The sequence below is a fragment of the Lynx canadensis genome, chromosome D2, assembly GCF_007474595.2.
Source record: "Lynx canadensis isolate LIC74 chromosome D2, mLynCan4.pri.v2, whole genome shotgun sequence".
Lineage (NCBI taxonomy): Eukaryota > Metazoa > Chordata > Mammalia > Carnivora > Felidae > Lynx > Lynx canadensis.
Genome location: NC_044313.2, coordinates 18,167,601 through 18,186,739, shown reverse-complemented (window position 1 = coordinate 18,186,739; position 19,139 = coordinate 18,167,601). Strand labels below are relative to the sequence as shown.

The following is a 19,139-nucleotide window of genomic DNA, read 5'->3' as shown; positions in this document are numbered from 1 at the left end:
AGAACCAATATAGCCACCTGAGGCAGAGTAATCTACAGCCAATACTCGAAATTTCCCAGGAGATATTGTAACCTGACTCATTGTTAAGTCTGGAGTCTTATAAATGCTTCCTTTTTCCAGACATAAAGCTGATGGTCACATACTATGGGTAGGAGGGGGTCCAGAAACACAATTCAGAAGTAGCAATAGTGTCTTAGGCAACAAAAACAGGCTCAGGCAATCTCCACCCAGAGCAAAGAAAAATTGACTGTTGGCAATTCCACTGCTAATTGTATCCCCTGTAGGCGGCCCAACAAGATAATGCAGGTCTTGCAATTAAACCAGAGAGGGACTGTTCTTGGATAAAGGGCAAAACATTGACGGGTTCTTTATTAGCTGCTATTAATCTAACCTGAAGTAAGGTTTACTAGTTCGCTTACCGTAAGACTCCCTTTTTTGCAATACTGGGTGACAATGCAGACATTGGGTGGTTCTGTGCAAATGCCAAAGAAGGGGACAATGTTTTCATGCCCTAATTCATATACCTGAAAATAATAATAATAGCTTATGATCGTAGTACGTCTTCTGTGCTGGGAACTCTGCTGTGTGCTTTACATACACTTAATTCTCACAAAGACCCTGTGAGAAAGGAACTCTGACTGTTCCCATTTACAGATGAGGAAACTGATGCTCAACAGTAAAATAATGTGTTGAAGATCGTACAACTTATTAGTGGCAGAGCTGGGAGGTAAATCCAGGCAGTCTGCCTCTAGCAAATAAACCAGAGGAATGATCCAAGTCTAACCTTAGCCATGGGGATTAACTAAAACCACATCACAGTAACAGACCTGGCCCTGCTTCCTGGTGTTCATGGCTGTCAATGCCATGGTGTCTGGGCCATGACAGGTCATAGATTTCGAGCAAGAAGTCAAACCGCATGAATCTGACTCCATCCAAGGAAAAGTTTCAAGAGAGGTGAACAATCCTCACAGACACAGAGGATGGAGAGGTGGAATGAAGGCCAGGGGGAATTTAAGGGAAAAGGGCAAGGCTGGAAGGGGTCCCAGATTTCAGGTGCCTAAAGGGTCTTAAGCCTAACGTCTGGGCTGTCAGGGGATGGGGGTAGTGGGCCAAGGTAAGGGAAGAAGCTTCCCATCATTGATCCTTTGGACTGGGGTGTTCCCAGATGGGAAGAGGGAGCTGGCAGCAGAGAGCCAGAGATCAGCGCCACTTTCTCTCTCCCAGGGAGAGGGGGGAGGAGCCTCACCAGTTGGATTTCCTGCAGCACAGACGGCTTCCTGACTGAGGCTTTTGCTTGGTCACCCACGTAGCAGATGGCCACATGGTTTCCCTGGAACCAGAGACAAAGTGGAATGCTCTTAATCCAGGATGATCCAGAAAAGCTCTACTCAGAAAAGTCTAGGAAGGGAAGCAGGAAAACCAGCAAGAAATCCACCTACAAAAGGGACATCAGAGTCCAGATCAGGCCAGGGTGGCACTGTGCTATGTGTAGGTGCTCAGCTAGCTTCTTAACACATAAGATCTCATTTTCCCACGTATCATAGCCCTGCAAGATGGGCATGTTTCCGGGTGGGATCACTAAGGTTCAGTAACTTGTCCAAGGTCACACATTTGTAGGTAATACAGCCAGAATTTGAATATCTGACTCCAAGATTACACTCTATTACACAGTAATGTCCCATTTTCATTCAAAGGGATGGTGAGCTGAGGTCTTAAGAGTAAGCCTGGAGTCAGATACCTGGGTCAAGGCCATTTCTACTGCTTACGACCTTACTGCTCTTACCTTACTTCTGCTTACCTCTTACTGCTTACAGCTTACTAACTTTGAACAAGGGATTTAACTTCTCCAAGCTTCCATTTCCTCATCTGTACCATGGAGATTAAAAAGGAAACTTATCTCATAGAGTTCTTACAACGGTTAAATCAGTTAAAATACGTAACACTGTTAACTCAAAGCTTGGCACATATCAGGCTTTCAGGAAGTGGCATATCTCATTGCCATTATCTATTAAGTTTGCTTTAAGAGAGTCAATAAATTGCCACAAATCATCTGACAACCTGGGGAAATCTGCACAGAAAAAAAGATAGAATCGGGACACACAAGCCTCAGCACAATTTAAATGCCAACCCAAGATCTCCCACTTTTAGTATGGGGTTAATTGCAAAAGACTCTGGTCTATGATGGGGGTTCCCAAGGAGGAAGGCACCCCATGGGATAGAGGAGAGGGTTCTTGGAAGAGGTAATGCTAAGGCCGAACTCTGAAGGGCAAGAAGGTTCCAGAGGGGGTGGGGTAGGGGCAGTAGTCATGGCATCGTCGAAGGTGAAAAACACACATGGCTTAAGCAGTAAGACCGACTGGATAGTATAGGATTTCAGCCACGAAAAACAATTTTTCTGAAAGTAGGCTGGGACTAGGCAGTAGACAGCCTTGAACCCTTGTTAAAGAGTTTGGACACTACTATAAAGACCTGGGGACCCCAGTGATGGTATTTGAGGGAGAAGAGAGCAAATATTTCAGGAAGATTAATCAATAGAGATATTCTGTGGCTTCCTGGTTGCCATCTCTAAATGGCTACTGGACCATTATACACAGTTTTGTATGAATAAAGGTGCTCAGGGTTTTATGGACGATAATATTCAAGACAGTTTTTTTTGTAGTTCGAAAACCCAAGTAAACATTTAGAAAAATAAGTTCAGTTGCATGAGGAATGCTTTGGTTCCAATCTTCATGAAACCCAATTTAGAGCAAGGAACAAAATTTTCCTTGCTTGGAGCTTTTGGCCCCTGCTCTCCGGGACCTCCCAGATAATATTTTTTTTTGTATATTTCAAACACTATATATGAGATTTTTTTTATCACATATTTTTCACCCAGAGGACTTGAACTTCTAGAGGAGTGCTAAGCACAGGCAGCCATAACGGTCTAGGGTTGAGACGCACCACTCTGGAGCCACAAGAACACCCTGGCTTTTACTTGGAGTGTGTTCCCCTATTCACAATGCCATGCCTGGCAGAAAGGACAGTGGACAGAGACACACACTACAACGTGCATGCAGTCACTTTGCCCTCAATAGTACCTGGTAAGGCCCTACAGGGGCATAAAAGGCCTCTTCCACCTGCTGGCTCTTAACAAGGGAACTGGCATCCCCAGAAATCATCACACTAGATGAGTTACTGTTGCTTCCTCTCGACACGGGCGTGCATCTCTGGGATGGCTGTAAAACACAACGCAACCCGATTGCTCTCCGTAGCACGACCAAGTACCGAAGAGAGTGTGCCTTTTATAGTTCAGGAAAATGGGCACCAAGGTCACGCGGTTAATAAGTGGGGAAAGTCAGGCCTTGAGTCCTGATCCCTCTGACCCAAAGTGTAAATGCTTGGCTACTGCATGAGTCACTCTTGTGTCTATACCACCACAGACAGTTGTCATGGATAAGGCTCTGGGGTCAGACGGCCCAAATTCAAGTTCTGGCTCTGGCGCTTAATTCGATGTGTCTCCCGATGCCAGAATCCTCTTCTGAAATGAGCACCTAACCACATTACCTCTCTGTTTAATAACCCCAGTGCCTCCCTAACACCTAGAGAATGTATTTAAGACAGAGGAATGCTGTTTTTCAAGCAGAGTCTTACCTGGAACCCTAATGTAGAAACCGGGCAGGACAGAGCAGAGCTGATTTGGTTGAAGAGGGAAGAAGGCTGAGTATTCTTCTCCATCACACTCTCCACCCCCAATCTGTCATTCACCCCAGGACCAGACCAGTGAGCCCCAGAACCCCCAGGGACTTTGGAAACGATTTGCTAGTGAAGTCTGATCTGGTCCTAACGTGTTGGAGCTTCCTGGAGCTCCTCTAAGTCACCTTTATTTTTTGAAAGTCACAACTCATTTAGTGAATGAATAGTACATTCAAGAATACCACTAAAAAGAAATGAATAATACAAACTACAATTTTGAAAAGAAAGCCAATATAACAGGAACAACGCATACATAACATGAGAGAAATGTTTGATTTTGACCCATAATGCATTCCTTATCTTCACAGTTAATCTAAATGTCCGTGAGAACAAACCTATATACTTTGGTCTCACTTTAGTGCTTTTTTTTTAACAAGCACCAACATTCTAGAACACTTTTCTTTTGCTTTGAGATATTTAAGACTCATAAATCTGGTCAAATACGTAGATTCTTGTTATTCTCTTGATATCTTGAGTAGCATGTACTCCTGAGCAAGTACTTTCTGAAATTCTAAAATTACTGATCTTTAAAATTCATTTCAGTTGTAGGTTTTTAATAAATTGAGATGAAAGCAAAATTTACTCCCTCCCTCTCCCTCTTCCCAGGAACAGAGAGCTCTTCTTAAACTGCAGGAACTCGGGTGCCCGGGTGGCTCAGTCGGCAGGGCGTCCCAACTCTTGATTTCAGCTCAGTCATCGTCTCCCAGTTCGTAGGTTCGGGCCCTGCCTCAGGCTCTGCGCTAACAGTGTGGAGCCTGATTGGGATTCACTCTCTCTCCCTGTCTCTCTCTGTCCTTCCCCTGTGATCTCTCTCTCTCTCTCTCTGTCTCAAAATAAATAAACTTAAAAAATTGTTTAAAAAAACCTATAGAAACTTGAATCCGTCTTTCTAATCTAAAGAACATTTCTTACTAACATTTCCGGTAGGGCAATAAATCCTCCCAAATAATCAACGTATGCTTGCAAAGATTGCCCTGTTTAATATCAATAACAAAAAAAAGAAAAAAGAAAGAAAAGACACTTCAAAATTTCAAGCTAAAATACACTGAGTCATAAGATACAGTCATGGTAGTAGTTTTTGAAATTATGTAAATGTTACACCCTTATCAAACAATGTTATGTTTATTAAATGTAATAAATATACATTTATTTATTTAATGTATATTAAATCAATATTTAATATATTTATAAATATATAAATCCTGGCTCACCCTGCGTTACTTCTCTCCTGGTCATCTCTAGCAAATCCCTCTTCCCAAATGTCACCTGCTTTCTGAAGATGCGGCTGAGACATTTACTCACTCCATTTATGGGGCTTCTGTCTCACCTTATAGACACCTCCGTGGGGCTCGCCTCCCTCAGAAGAGGTCGTTGAGCAAATGATTCTTACTATATTCGTCATCAGCCGGTTAAAGGAGTTCATGTGGTTTTAAAAATAACGAAATGCTGCCGGGGAGACAGCTTTGATATTTGAGCAGGATATATGAGTCCTTACACCCACAGGGTAATAGAGCTGAAGGGAATCTTCGAGACCATCTGATCATTTATAAGGATTCAGAAGCTAAGGCCCAGAAATGACATTCCCAGGGATATTCATCAAGGAAGTGGGAGGCCCAGAGCCAGAATGTGGGGCTAAAGGCTCCGTTAAGCACCCACTTTATAAATGAGTCAGCCTTGGCTTTCAGAAACTCCTAGATGAGGTCCCTTCCACAAATCACTAGCCGTGAGCAGGAAGTGGCTATCTGGGCCGGCTGTGGCCTCACCTTGTTTGGGGGCAGAATGGTGATGTCATCATAATTGATTTGCCACCAAATGTCTTCCTTTCGCCTTTGCAATTTTCCCCTCTGAATCCTTAACCAAAGACCTATGATGACAGCTCCCAAGACAGTAATCAAGGGGGTCATAGCGAGGATCACAGCAGTCACGCCTGGAGGACAGGGACATGTCATCACTACAGCCTGCTGAAGAACAGAAGAGAGCACGTCCTGGCCCCAGCCTGGTCATGCCACACAGATGCCTCAAAGGCTATCCAGGCATGGGTCCAAGCTAGGATGTCCTGGGTCCACTCAGACTTGTCTCTCCCAAGAATTCTTTTCTGACCTCCCCTCTGGTTCCCATGGCAACTGCACCCACCTCCCGCTGTGGATAGAAACTTCCACTGTAGACAATGGGGATGACTTCTAGTACCACCACCACTGTTACTGAACGCTCACTATGAGTTCTTAGAGTTGTTCTCTGTTATGATCCATCTAATTCCAGGAGCACCAGGCAATACTCCCTTGTTCGGACTCTAACTCCTTAGAAATGAAGTCCCTGAGACTCACATCCCGGGGGCCAGGTTTCCCTGGAGCTGAGGTTCTCTACAGGGGAGGCAGGTGATGTTGGAGATTTTTTGGGTGGCTGCAACTAGAGAGCGTGGCTAGCCTGTAGCAGGTAGAGGCCTGGGATGCAGCTATTCAGTGCACAGGACACGTCCGCACACAAAGAGTAGCCTGCCCCAAACACCAACAGTGCCACCGCTGTTGAGATACCCTCCTGGGGAGAATCCCTACCTACCGCCTTCTCTGAGCGCCCGCACTGACCTGTAGAAGCAGGCGCCTTTCCATAGAGCTCATTGTCAAATCCACAGCTGGGTCTGTCTTCAGGAAGTGAGCCCTGGGGCCAAGGAAGAGTGGAGAGATTTCTCGCGTCTTATAAAAAAAAAAAAAAAAAAAAAGACAATTGTAAGTCAGTGCCCACTGCATTTATTCTACTTTGTCACTACCTTAGGCAGAGCAGAAGCAACTGAAACATGCGCGTCATTTGCAAGAAGCAGGCCTTGGTCTCTTAATTCAAACATTTGGTGACCCATCCAGTTTTCACACCTCACCTAGACTCTTCAAACTCACCTGCAGATCATCTAATTCATGGATGGGCACTATCATTCTGTTGCGGAGAAGAGCTGACTTAATCTTTTGATTGGAACCCTGTCACTTTTGATTTAAAAGTGATGTGTCAATGCTCCGGTGTTGCTGGGATTTTCTCCCGTGTGTGATGCAGACAAATCTTGTTACACAGCACCTTGACATTGCACACACCAAAACACCGCCCCCTTCGTGGAGAATGCCTGTTCCTACGATACCGAGGATCTGTTTGTTACTGAGGATTATGATTATTTCATTTCCTGGGCCAGTTTGCTTTGGCACATGAAAATTCCATAAGGGTAGGGAGGGAGAAAAGTGTCAAGTCAAATCTGGATTGGGGGTGGTGATGGTGGGGACAAGTAGCAATTCAATTAAGCTTTAGGTTTCCTTTTAGTTTTCTCATTGATTTATAGCCGAGAGAACAAAAACAGATTTTACCCCCCCAGGGATTCCTGGGTACAGGAAGCCGGGATGGCACCCAGGTCCTGGTGTCCACAAAGCTGTCTGTTTGGGAATCAGGCCGCCTGGGTTGAGTAGGTTTGGCTGGCTGGGGACTCGACCCTGCAGGGGGTGCTGTGTTCCCCCACCCCTAGGGCAGGGCCTGTCCCTGAGACCGTGGGCTGTGGGACCTGCCTGGCTGCAAGAGGAGGCCTAGGTCCCCGTGGAGGTGCACTTGGGGGGTGCTGTGTTCTAAACTAGGATCTGAAGTGGCTGAGCCACACCCACAAGCAAGGGCAAGATTATTTTAAAGGCCCAGAGGAGACCTTCGCCTGAGTTCAGGAGCAACAGACAACCTGTGTGGTGCATTCTAGGAGCTGGATCCCAAACCGGCCTCCCGGCAGGACCCCCAGCCCCCGCCCCCTCCCAGGTCCCTTCCTGTAGCACGATCTAAACATAAAGATCCCGCCAGTACCTGATTACTTTCTGATCGCTGTCATATTGAAGAAAAGGAAGAAAGCGGGACCCGTTTCTAGATTTCTGTAGAGCATAGATTGAGTAATCCATGTGCCTTTCTCCCTGGGAGTCCACAAACACGGGGCCAGTGATTCCTGGGAAGAGAGAAGATGCTTACGATGAGGGGGACAGAGGGGAGCATGTGGCTGGAAATGCCAGTCTGTCAGCTCAGATGAGCAGAAGCCCCGCCCAGCAGCCACCAAAAGCCAGCAGTGAGGTTCTTGTCCTTTCAGGAAATCTGAGACAGGGTCAAGGAGGAGCGTGAAAAAGGAAAGGTGGTTCAGAGTGGTCCCCTGGTGGGGCAGGGCATTTGGGCAGGCAGATGTGTGTTGTTAGGCCTATGCTGGGGAGCCCATCCAGCATTAAAAAAAACCAAACAACCCACAATCAGATGTGACAAAAGGGGGCAGATGGCCTGCCAGGCCCCAGGGCATGAGTTTGCAAAGTTTGTTCTTAGCGAGCCTCTTCCCTCTTAGTTTTGGTTTGTGCTTGGTGTCGACATGGTGCCCCGTCCTGGCCCAGGATATGCTCAACCCGACGCACAAAGGACATGTTAGAGATCCCAGGGCAGCAAAATACGGCTCTTCCATACCAGCGACTAGGACGTATGGTCTGACATAGGACTTATCGCAGCTTCGTTCCCACCGGGGAGAGGACACAAAATGACCATTTATTGAGCACCTGCTGTGTGCCCAGCACCGCAGGTCATGGTGATTTCACACGACTAGCCCCAGCGGACCCTTCCGGGGAGGCACCACTCCTTAACAAGCAGAGGCTGGAGGCAGACTCCCCTGAGTTTCCAGGGCCAGGAAGAGGCAGGCCTGTTAGGCTCCAAGTGCCGTGTTCTCCCCAGGACCCCGCGCTGCCGGGCCGTGCGAACACGTGCTGGCATCCCGAGTGTGAGGGCCAAGCCCAGCTCCCTGCTGAGGTTTGCACAGAGAGCTGGCACAAATGCAACAACCCGAATTGCTGCCTTCAGCATGTACTTTGTTTATGGCGCAACAAGGCGACGGGGATTCATCTCCTAATTTGACCTCCTTGGCCAAGAGCCTCTTTTCGATTGGTGTGAAGGCCCCTGGCACTCACTAGTTCTGTGGCTGTGGTCCCGCCACTGTGTGGCAGAAACGAATACAAGAAGCAGAGACAAATATCCTGATTCTGTCCAGGGCCAGTCCGATCAGGGGGTATTATCCCTGTCTTAGGAATGAGAAACTGGAGTGCACTGAAAGGAGGTAGCCATTGTTGAGTACCCAGGGTGATTTGCTTCCCAGCCTATCCTCACCCCTGAGAGCAGAGCCAGACCGGGCAGTCCCATCATTAGAGGTCATTCTCGGGAATCAGGCCCAGCACCCCGGTCAGAGAGGGCACAGGATGGGAAGCATTGTGGAAGCAAGCCCATGAGGCAGTCCTCACAGACTTTGAGTTTCATTCTAGACAGATTCGGCTCAAAAGGAGCTGGCGGGAGAGACTTTGCGCGGTGGTGGCAGCCGGGGACCGGGGGCGGGGGGGGGCTGATGTGACCCCGAGGCCCCCTCCCCTGGTCCGGGCAGCCTTCTGGATAGACCTGGAAGAGTGGCCCGTGGAAGCCGGGAGGTTGAACCTCAACCAGCCCTTGAAGAAGAATCTCCCTAAGAAAGAGGGACCCTGTGACTCAGGGAGGCAAGCCTCCAGCCACAGCCCGGCTTCTCCGGGCCCTGCCCATGGAAGCAGCAGCAGGCCCCAGTCGAGGAAACCCAGCAGCGCGATGGGAGTCACTCAGGGTGCCCACCAGCTGCCCCCCGTCTCGGAAATCTCGCCCGGCCACCACCAGCTCCCTCACCGTCTGGGCATAGAGTAGCACTGCGTCGCAAAGGTGGGCAGTGTAAGGGCTCACCTTCAGGGAGGGAGGCAAACGCAGGGAGGACTCTCTCTCTCTCTGTCCTCTTCACCTTGGAACACACCCGTGGTCCCCGCTGTCCCCCAGGGAGAGGAGGGCCCTCCACGTGCCCAGGCCTGTGCCATCAAATCCCATAGCACGGACCACACTTGGCCTCCTGGGGCCTCCTGGGCCCCGGGAGATCACGTGATCCTGCAGGTCAGGCACGGCTCTTTAGGCCACGGGTGGGAGGGAGTATGGTTTAATGGAAAGAGGGCAGATTTCAGAGCCAGGCTGGCCCTGCTGCTTTACTGGCTGTGAGTCTTGGGGTAAGTTCCATAACCTCTCTGAATCTCTCTGAATCTCACCTCACCAATTTACAAAATGAGAAGGCTGCTGTCACGGTAATGATAAGGATAGTTAAATGAGGTAGAATAGGTATACTCCCATTCTCACTACCTGGAACATAGTAGGTCTTCAATACATGTTCTCTTCTATCCATTTGGTCAACAAAAATTTAAGTGCTGACTAGAGGCCAGGCAGGTTCTCCCTGGAGAACCTGGTACAGAGCTGACACTTAGTAAACGACTCCCCCAATATTTGTGAGTTGATCATCTTTTCTTTTGTGTGAGGATCCACAACAGGCCACCTTGTTCCTAATGGAACGCCTGTCATCAGTGACCCATCACCACCTTCAAGGTCAGCTCAGCCCCACCCTGGAAGTGGTTCCAGCTCTGGCCAATGGTGTCTCTGTAAAGAATTCTCTGTGGGAATGAGACACTTTCCCCCATCATCCCACACATACAGAGACCACCACTGGCTGCTAATCTCTCTCCCGACCTTCTTCTCCCTGTTCCAGACCACCTACTTGCCTTGACCTGTCCTAGCTCCACATCTCTGATCCCTCCATTCTGGTTCCTGCTCCTGGCATCCTGCCGGGAAAGGAAATTGTTGAGGTTTGAGGTCCCACTGGTATCAGTTCTGCTAATTCCATGTTCTGTATTATTAGATACTCAAAACCACACCCCAGAGGCAGATGTCGTTATGAGTCCCATTTTTCGGGGGGAGACACAGATGTGTAGAAGATTAAGCAATTCACCTCAAGGCCCACAGTTAGTAAATAACAGAATTGGGATAGGAGCCTAGGTCTCTGATTCCAAAGGCCACTGACCTCTCATCTCGTAACCTCTGTCCTCCTTTATGGTCCTGGGGTGCAGATTTCACAAGACAGCATCAGGCTACTGTATATTTTGGACTGTTGAAGATGAGAAAGTGTGTGGCTGTGTGTGTGCACAGACGCGTTTGCGTGCGTGTGTCTGTGTGTGTGTGTTAGGGGAGTGAGGCAAGCAGAGGGGAGATAAGAGGGAGACTCTCAGAGCCAAACACAAACATCCTTCAAGAAGGGGGCAGGGGCCTGTGCAGGAAGGCCCCACATCAGAGCTGCTCGTCTGTGAATATGGAGCTGTGGAAGGGTGGCCCTCTCAGCCTTTGGTAGACTTGTTTTTGGAAGTCTTCACCTCCAGGGCCTTCTCCATAGGAGCCAAAGGCTATGAGAAACACTGACTCATAGACCGTGGAGGAGTGCATCGCCTTCTGATTTGTCAATACCTCCTTCCAAAAACTGTCCTGAAACACAATGAAATAAACATAGTCATTCTGTACGAAATACTCCTGTTCAACGGAACCGCAAAAAGTCAACGTCAAATTTGAATCTCTTCACTGTGATCCTTAGAAACACAACTTTCAGGACAAAGTTTAGGCTCTAATTTATTAAGCGAGGGATAAGCCAAAGAAAACATAAACAGCTAGCATTTAATGAGCACACACTACGTGCAAAGCTCTTAACTTTTGCTTAATTACATCTCAGTGTTACACAGCAATAAGAACCTGAGGCCTGGAGAAAGGCAGGCCTTACTATGACTTCTGGCTCCACCAGCTAATGACTGCCACCTTGGACAGGTATACAGCCTTCCTGCCCTGGTTTTACTCACCTATCTAATATAATATAGACAGCGATAGCACTGCCTTGTGGGTTGCGTGAGGATTAAACGAGATAGTCCACGGAAGCTCCTGGCGCCCAGCTTGGTGTAAGTTAAGCCCTCAGTCAATGCTGGCTGTTATTACTGTATGTGGCCTGCACCCAGCCTTTGCACACTAAATGGATGGGAGATATTCCAGGGGGCCTGGGAGCCCATTTTCAAGCTAGCATTGAAAGAGTGGGAAGTAAGCCAAAAAAATAATAAATAAATAATAATAACTTACCTGGGGTGTCAAGACCTTAAGATGCAGAAACCTTACCTTCTAGCAATGGGTAGCAAAAAACTTGAAAAATTTAGGACTGCTGATTTTTTTTTGTAATATGATTTTTACTTCTTTAGATAGATAGATATAGATGATATAGATATAGATATAGATACAGATAGGTATATAATTTGTTGTCAAGTTAGCTAACATATAGTGTATATAGTGTGCTCTTGGCTTCGGGGGTAGATTCCCATGATTCATTGCTTACATACAACACCCAGCGCTCGTCCCAACAAGTGCCCTCCTGAATGCCCATCACTCATTTTCCCCAACCCCTGGCCCCCCACCCCCATCAACCCTCAGTTTATTCTCTGTATTTAAGAGTCTCTTATGGTTTGCTTCTCTCTCTGTTTGTAACTTTTTTTTTCCTTCCCTTCCCCCATCTTCTGTTAAGTTTCTCAAATTCCACATATGAGTGAAAACATATGATATCTGTCTTTCTCTGTCTGACTCATTTCACTTAGCGTAATGCCCTCCAGCTCCATCCACGTTGTTGCAAATGGCAAGATTTCATTCTTTTTCATCGCCGAGAAGCATTCCATTGTGTGCATATATATATATATATATGAAGAGGTGATATATATATATCACCTCTTCGTTATCCATTCATCAGGACTATTGATTCTCAATTTTCTTCTTATGGTTTAGGTGGTTTGTTATGATCATTATTATCTATATTATTACTATTATGAAATGAATGCCCACCCATTGCCTGTATATACATGAAAGACCACAAAATCTTCCCCGATTCCCCTATGGCTCCCTCCTGTCAGTTCCACATGCGTGTGTATTTTAATTAAGTAGTATCACACTATAATGCTGTTCTGCACCTTGATTTGTCCCCCACTAAGCCTACATTGGGAATCTTTTTCTAGAATGGATTTATGCTCTTCTGTTTTTTTTTAGAGCAGCATGAATTCAACTGCATGGACGTTGTGTGGTATGTTTTTACTTCTATATGATTTCTGCCACTACAAGCCAGCTGGAATGTGATCATCAAGGTTTGGGGAAAAAGCAGCAAGGGTGTTGAAGGGCTTCTCTGTCCATACCGAGACCTGGCCCAGCATCTCCTCATCTGTCTGAAGGCAGAGGGGACAGAAATGAAGAGAAAGGGGTGGCCAGCAGTGACAAGGGAAGGTGGGAGGATGTTCTGAGAAGTCTGGCATATGTGTAGAATTCCAACTGGCTGCCCAGAGAGATCTGAGACACTTTGGGCAATCGAAAATACTCTTGATAAAAAGATAAAAGAAATCTGGAACATTATTTTACGTTTTTCTTTACTCCCTTTTGCCCTATTTCAGCTCATGATTGTATAAAACAAGCTCATTTTAGAAAGATAAAACTGCTATAAAAATTATACAGTGTGTCCATAGCTAAGTGCAAGTGGCCTGCTAGTGTGGTGTGGTGATTAAATGTACAGCCCACTGGCTTTAAATACTAGCTCTCAGGGCGCCTGGGTGGCTCAGTCGGTTAAGCGACTGACTTCGGCTCAGGTCATGATCTCACGGTCTGTGAGCTCGAGCCCTGCGTCGGGCTCTGTGCTGACAGCTCAGAGCATGGAGCCCATTTCAGATTCTGTATCTCCCTCTCTCTCTGCCCCTCCCCTGTTCATGCTCTGTCTCTGTCTGTCTCAAAAATAAATAAACGTTAAAAAATATTTAAATACTAGGTCTCTCTCCTACCAGTCATGTGGCCTCTGGTAAGTTATTTCAGCTTTCAGGATCTCAGTTTCCTCGTCTACAAGTTCTATGAGTCCTCATCTATGAGTCCACAGAGGACCCATAAAAAGTAGCCCTCCATGGGGTGGTGTGAGCTGAAATGGGTTTTAGTATGTCAAGTACTCATGGTGGGGTCTGGCATCCAGTAAACACTCCATAAGGCAGAGCTATCGGGGCAAAGAGCTCAGTCCCAATGTCCACAAGACCCAATTTGGAAGACCAGCTATTCCCCTCAAGAGCTCTGAGCTCTTGGGTAGGGTATCTTAGTTAGCTCAGCCTCTGTTTTTTTTGGTCTGGAATGCTAGTGACATCCACCTTACGAGACTGTTGGAAATAAGAGAGCCATGATGCGTGTAAATTATGCATGGAATAGCTGTCTCACGGGACCCTTGGGAGTATTGAGAGCCATGAGGCAAGTGATATGTGTACCTTGGTACTTAGAGGAGGTACATGATACGTTTTAGCCATCCTGACCATTACCGAATGAACCAAACCACCTAAGAATTGTCTAATGGGACCAGTATGTTGGCCTTTTGAGGCTTTTCCTAGGGCTCCACCAGAGACCTCTCACCTACTGTGCAGAACTCTGGGTAAATTCTTTCAGCTCAGTTTCAGGGTCCTGATCCTACAATGAGAACACGAGGGCACCCGCCTCATGGGATAGCAGTGAGTACTCAGTGAGCTGATGCATCTGGTGCATAGCAAGTGCTCCTTGCTTGCTACTTCTTACTGTGGGAACCATAGAGGGCTCATGAGAACCACTTCCAACTGCTGCAAAGCAATGAAGACAAATTCTCCTGTGTTGAGTCCCAGGTTCTCTGCAGCCAGCAGCATAATTTTTGCATCCTCTGAGCTGCCGATTAAGATGATGACTAAGAAGAGAAAACAAAGTCGGCCAGTTGTACATGTTCACATGCACATGTGCCCACACTACACACACACACGCACACACACACACACACACACACACACTTTGTAAAGTCCAGCTTGAAGCCACTCCAAATGAGCCAATGAGACGTGGACTTTTTCTTTCCTTGAGCATGCTTTAGGAAATAGGAAAGCCCAGACTATTCCCAGCATGTACACTTCTGGAACCACACCAGCAGTACATAAGCTGGTGTCACAAAAGTCCTCACTGCGCTCTCTCCCAAAGTACAAGCCAAAAGAAAGTTGTGACCACTTTCTGGGCTCTCGTTTCTTCACGTAATTCACTCAGCAACAGATCTGGCTTGTGACTCATCAGCCACACAGCAATTAGGAGGAGTTCACAGAAGACCCAGAACCAGGAGCATTCAGACCTTCTGACTTTGGATGGGCGGGGGGCGGGGGGGAGGGGGGAGACAGGAAGCAGAGGTCACGGTGCTTTTATTCCGTCCAAACACATCAGCATGCATTTTAACACCCAAATGAAGTAGTGACTTATTTTTTCAAAGGAGGCAAATGATAATCTGCTTATTTGAGTCCCAGTTGTGCGTCAGGCACTGTACTACAGAAAGGATACAGCAGTGAGCAAGAGAGAAGGCCCCTGCCTTCAGGGAGCTGACAGCCACAAGGCATGCAAGTGAAGAGATTACGGAGAGCATTTAAGATTCTAATTCGTGAGGGAGGAAGGGTGCTCTCCTACTGATGTGGGTGAGGTGGTGGTGGGAGGGGGGACTGCTCCAGGTCAGGTAGTCCGAAAAGGCTCCTTGGAGCAAGTGGGCTCTGGGCTGAGTCTGGAAGAAGAGGAAGCTATGTATCCACAGAAAGAGGGCCGGGTGGGGTGGGGTGGGATTGCAGGTAGCACTCCAGGCCAAGGGATCAGCACGTCCCCAAGTCCCAAGACCGTAAAGGCCATAAGGGCTTAGTTTATTGGAAGAACAGAAAGGAGTCAGTTACTAATTCATGCTAGAAAGCAGAGCCTCATAAGTACCATGACAAAAATAATTGCTATCGCATGCTGACCAGTTATTGTGTTCAGCACTTCACAGGCATGACTTCATTTAATCCTCACCATTCTGTGAGGTAGCTAAGATAATTGTCTCCGTCTTACCAGAGGCACAGAGAGATTAATGTACTCCCTCAAGAGCACACAGCTAGAAAGTGTCAGAGGCTGGTTTCAAACCTAGAGCTTTCTATCTCCACAGCCCATGCTCTAAATGATAACCCAAATGCAAAGACCCAGCCCATCTGGAAGATGCTTCCAGAACTGGCTCTGTGCATCATAACACTATAGCATCAGGGATTTCACTTTACATTAAAGAAAAAAATAACTTTGTTCTTGGTGGTGCTTTTATGTATCATTAATTTTGCACCATTTCCTTCTGCTTTTTACATCCATAGAAAAATGAAGAGTTCTTAGTTTTTTCCAAACCATCTGCTTTCCTATTTGTCTCTACAAACATAAACAATGGAAGACTCTTTCCTACTTACTTCTGACAATCAATGGCACGCTTCTAAGATTCTCTCGAAGGAAGGCTGGATGGCTGTTGATGTATTTCACACTGGCAGTGATGGTGAAATGGGATTTGAGTCTGTTCTCTACAACCTTCCATAATTCATCCACTCTGTCCCAGGAGGAAGTCCCAGAGTGAACTCCAAACATCCCAATGTGTTTCCAGCCCAAGTACCGGAGACTTTTCTGGAGCACATCACCAATTTTGTGCATGGGCGGCACAAGTTTCACATACATGTCATATAAGTTGTCCTCCAGTTTTGCAGTTTGTCCAACAAAGTCCAACACAGGGATGTTCCACTCTGAGGCCAACAAGCCAATAACCTTGAAAGAAACCAAAAGGATGCCTTTCCATAACTCGGTTTAGGCTACACTCAAACCCCGTTGGAAGGTGTCTGCGTAAACTTTGGATTCAGTGAGTCTATGGGTCAGACTGAATCCTCTCTTTTGGAATATTGATGATAATGTCTTGGATCCATCTTCAGGATGCAAAACCTCAAAGGACAAGAATAACGATAGCGAGCATTTATTGATCGATTTGTTCCTTATTTATTTCTCAATACTTTTCATTAGGGTCCTACTATTTACAAGGAACTGTGGAGATCTTGCTCTTAAAGGAGCTTATGATCAACTCTTTCAGGAGCTAAGGCATATAAAAACAGTTTAGAGTTAAGTATACCATTCAATACTTATCGGCTATAGATTTATAGGAGTTAAGTAAGAAATTACTTCTGATTTGGGAATTGGGGATGTGAAGGGTCAGGGTGGAGGAATGAAGACACACTCCACAGCCTTTGAATTTGCCTTTGGAAATTGGATGGCTCTGGAAAGCTAGAAATATGTCAAAGGAAAAATTCCGGAAGAGATCAAGATCCAAGTTCAAATGTGAACTTCATTTGTTAGCACCCAGTACTGATAGCTCCCCGGTATGTTTGAGAGTGAGGACTGTGATGTTCCTTCCTAGTCAGCTTTGCATTAACACCTGTCAGAGACGGGATGCCAAGGACTTCCACAAAGCTAATCTCATCAACTAAACAGCTACAAGTCATGTGTCTACTTTGCTTGCTCTGGCTTACTGCAATCTGTCATACTTCACTCTTTGCCGTTTACTTTTACCATCGCTGAATAATTTATTACACACACCAAAGGGAAATCTACACAAGCAAATGATATTTTTCTGTTTGAAACGAAGCATCCACTTTCCACTTACTCTTTGTGAGCCATGTGGCTGACAGCATTAGAGTGAATAAGAAGGGTCTTCGTACAATAGCACCAAGTCTAAACAATCAACAAGTTAGGGAGTGAACTAATAATTAGTGATTTGAAAGGCTTTCCTTAAAGAGAATGTTAACTGTTATGATTACATGGTCTCATTACATCTCAAAGAAATGGTACTCAAGACCTACATAGTTAGTATGTATAATGTCACCCTTGCCAAGAGATTATTCCAGTCGGTACTATCATTTTAATTTTTTTAACGTTTCTTTCTTTTTGAGAGAAAAGAGACAGAGTGTGAGCTGGAGAGGGGGCAGAGAGAGGGGGAGACACAGAATCTGAAGCAGGCTCTGGGCTCTGAACCATCAGCACAGGGCCCGACGCAGGACTCGAACTCACGAACTGTGAGATTGTGACCTGAGCCAAAGTCGGCTGCTTAACCAACTGAGCCGCCCAGGTGCCCCTGTGCCATCATTTTAAAAACCATCCCTTCCAACGGACACTCAGCCAAAGTTTCTGAAGGGCTATACTCTACCTCTGCTGCTTCTGGGCATGCTGGTCCGAACAGGGCAGGAATCCGTTCTCTCTGGCCCTGGTTGGTGAAAACAACAAGAGACTATGTGGTGCTACAGGTTGAGTTGGTATAAGTGAACTCCCAGCTGAAGTTTCCAAGGTCCGCTGTCTCTGAGTTGATCTTGTCCATGGCAATCTGGAGGCCCGCACCCAGCTTTTGCACGCTCAATGGGTGAGAGATGTTCCAGGGGGCCTGGAAGCCCACGGTGAGTTTAGCAGCCTCAAGCCAAGTCACCAGCATGCTGACCAAGAGTGTCAGAACTAGTGTTGGGTGGGCAACATGACATTCAATCCCCCAACGGAGCTCAGATCCGAGTGAGGCCTCCGCACCTACCCTGGGAGCCATGGATGACAGCTAACACCTGTATCACAGCAGGAGCCTCCTGAGCACTCAAGCCAGGAGTTTATTTTTTTTTTTTTAATTTTTTTTTTTTCAACGTTTATTTATTTTTGGGACAGAGAGAGACAGAGCATGAATGGGGGAGGGGCAGAGAGAGAGGGAGACACAGAATCGGAAACAGGCTCCAGGCTCCGAGCCATCAGCCCAGAGCCTGACACGGGGCTCGAACTCACGGACCGCGAGATCGTGACCTGGCTGAAGTCGGACGCTTAACCTACTGCACCACCCAGGCGCCCCAAGCCAGGAGTTTAAATGATTGTGCAGAGTTCCCTGAGGACCGCAGCTTGCTTTCCAGTCAGTGGCATTAATTAACCAAAACCTTCCCTTTTCAGAGTCTGTCCTAACACCTCTAGAAGCAGCAGTGTTGAAAAAAGAAACTGGGGCAAGGAGTCATCAAAACCCTGGTAATGGGTCCAGTGACACCTCTGACAAAATTCATGGTCCTGGGAAGGTCACGTAACTCCCACTCCATCTCCACTAGCCTTTTGCTAGTAAAATAAAAATCACGAGAACCACTCAAGTGTGGACAGATGCCCCGGGCTGGAATTCTGATTTCACCATATATTGTGTGACCTAGGACATGTTACTTCCCGTCTCTATGCCTTCATTTCCTGATCCATAAAATGGGGGTAAGATTGCAAAGGGATCCTCACCAAAGTGACATGGTAAGGATTAAAAGTGATCGAGTGCCCAACATAATATCTGGGCAAAGAGCCATTTCGTCAATGTTAGATGATGGTGCTGATTGATGATGTTGATATCATTATCACAATGATTATTATCACCTGCTGAACCTATCTTCCAGGAAATTCTTCTAGATTAAGTGAAGTGATGGCTGTGAGTGGGATTACCAACAGCTGGTATAGTCTGTATCCCTCACCCAGGCCTAGGGCACCAGGGAGATATTACTGATGGATGAACACGAACTCTCCCACTGCGCAGCTCAGGGCAGAGCTGAGGACAGCTCTTTGTTGATGAATTACATGTGATATATTACATGTATAATATTTTACAGAGAAATTTTGCTTTACATTGCAGGGATGGCAGGCCC

General features: G+C 46.7%; 1 protein-coding gene across 1 annotated transcript in view; it reads right to left on the bottom strand.

Annotated features, from left to right (window-relative positions):
- The window catches only part of LOC115526880 (guanylate cyclase 2G-like), a 42,772-nt gene extending 24,738 nt beyond the window's left edge, over positions 1-18,034 (bottom strand). The window contains 11 exon segments of the mRNA XM_030334212.1: positions 420-524; positions 1,247-1,330; positions 3,078-3,215; positions 5,496-5,690; positions 6,289-6,387; positions 7,530-7,702; positions 9,345-9,462; positions 10,873-11,070; positions 14,229-14,338; positions 15,879-16,224; positions 17,651-18,034. Of these exon segments, the coding sequence (XP_030190072.1) occupies positions 420-524; positions 1,247-1,330; positions 3,078-3,215; positions 5,496-5,690; positions 6,289-6,387; positions 7,530-7,702; positions 9,345-9,462; positions 10,873-11,070; positions 14,229-14,338; positions 15,879-16,224; positions 17,651-18,034 (1,950 nt within the window).
- Positions 18,035-19,139: the final 1,105 nt, after the last annotated feature.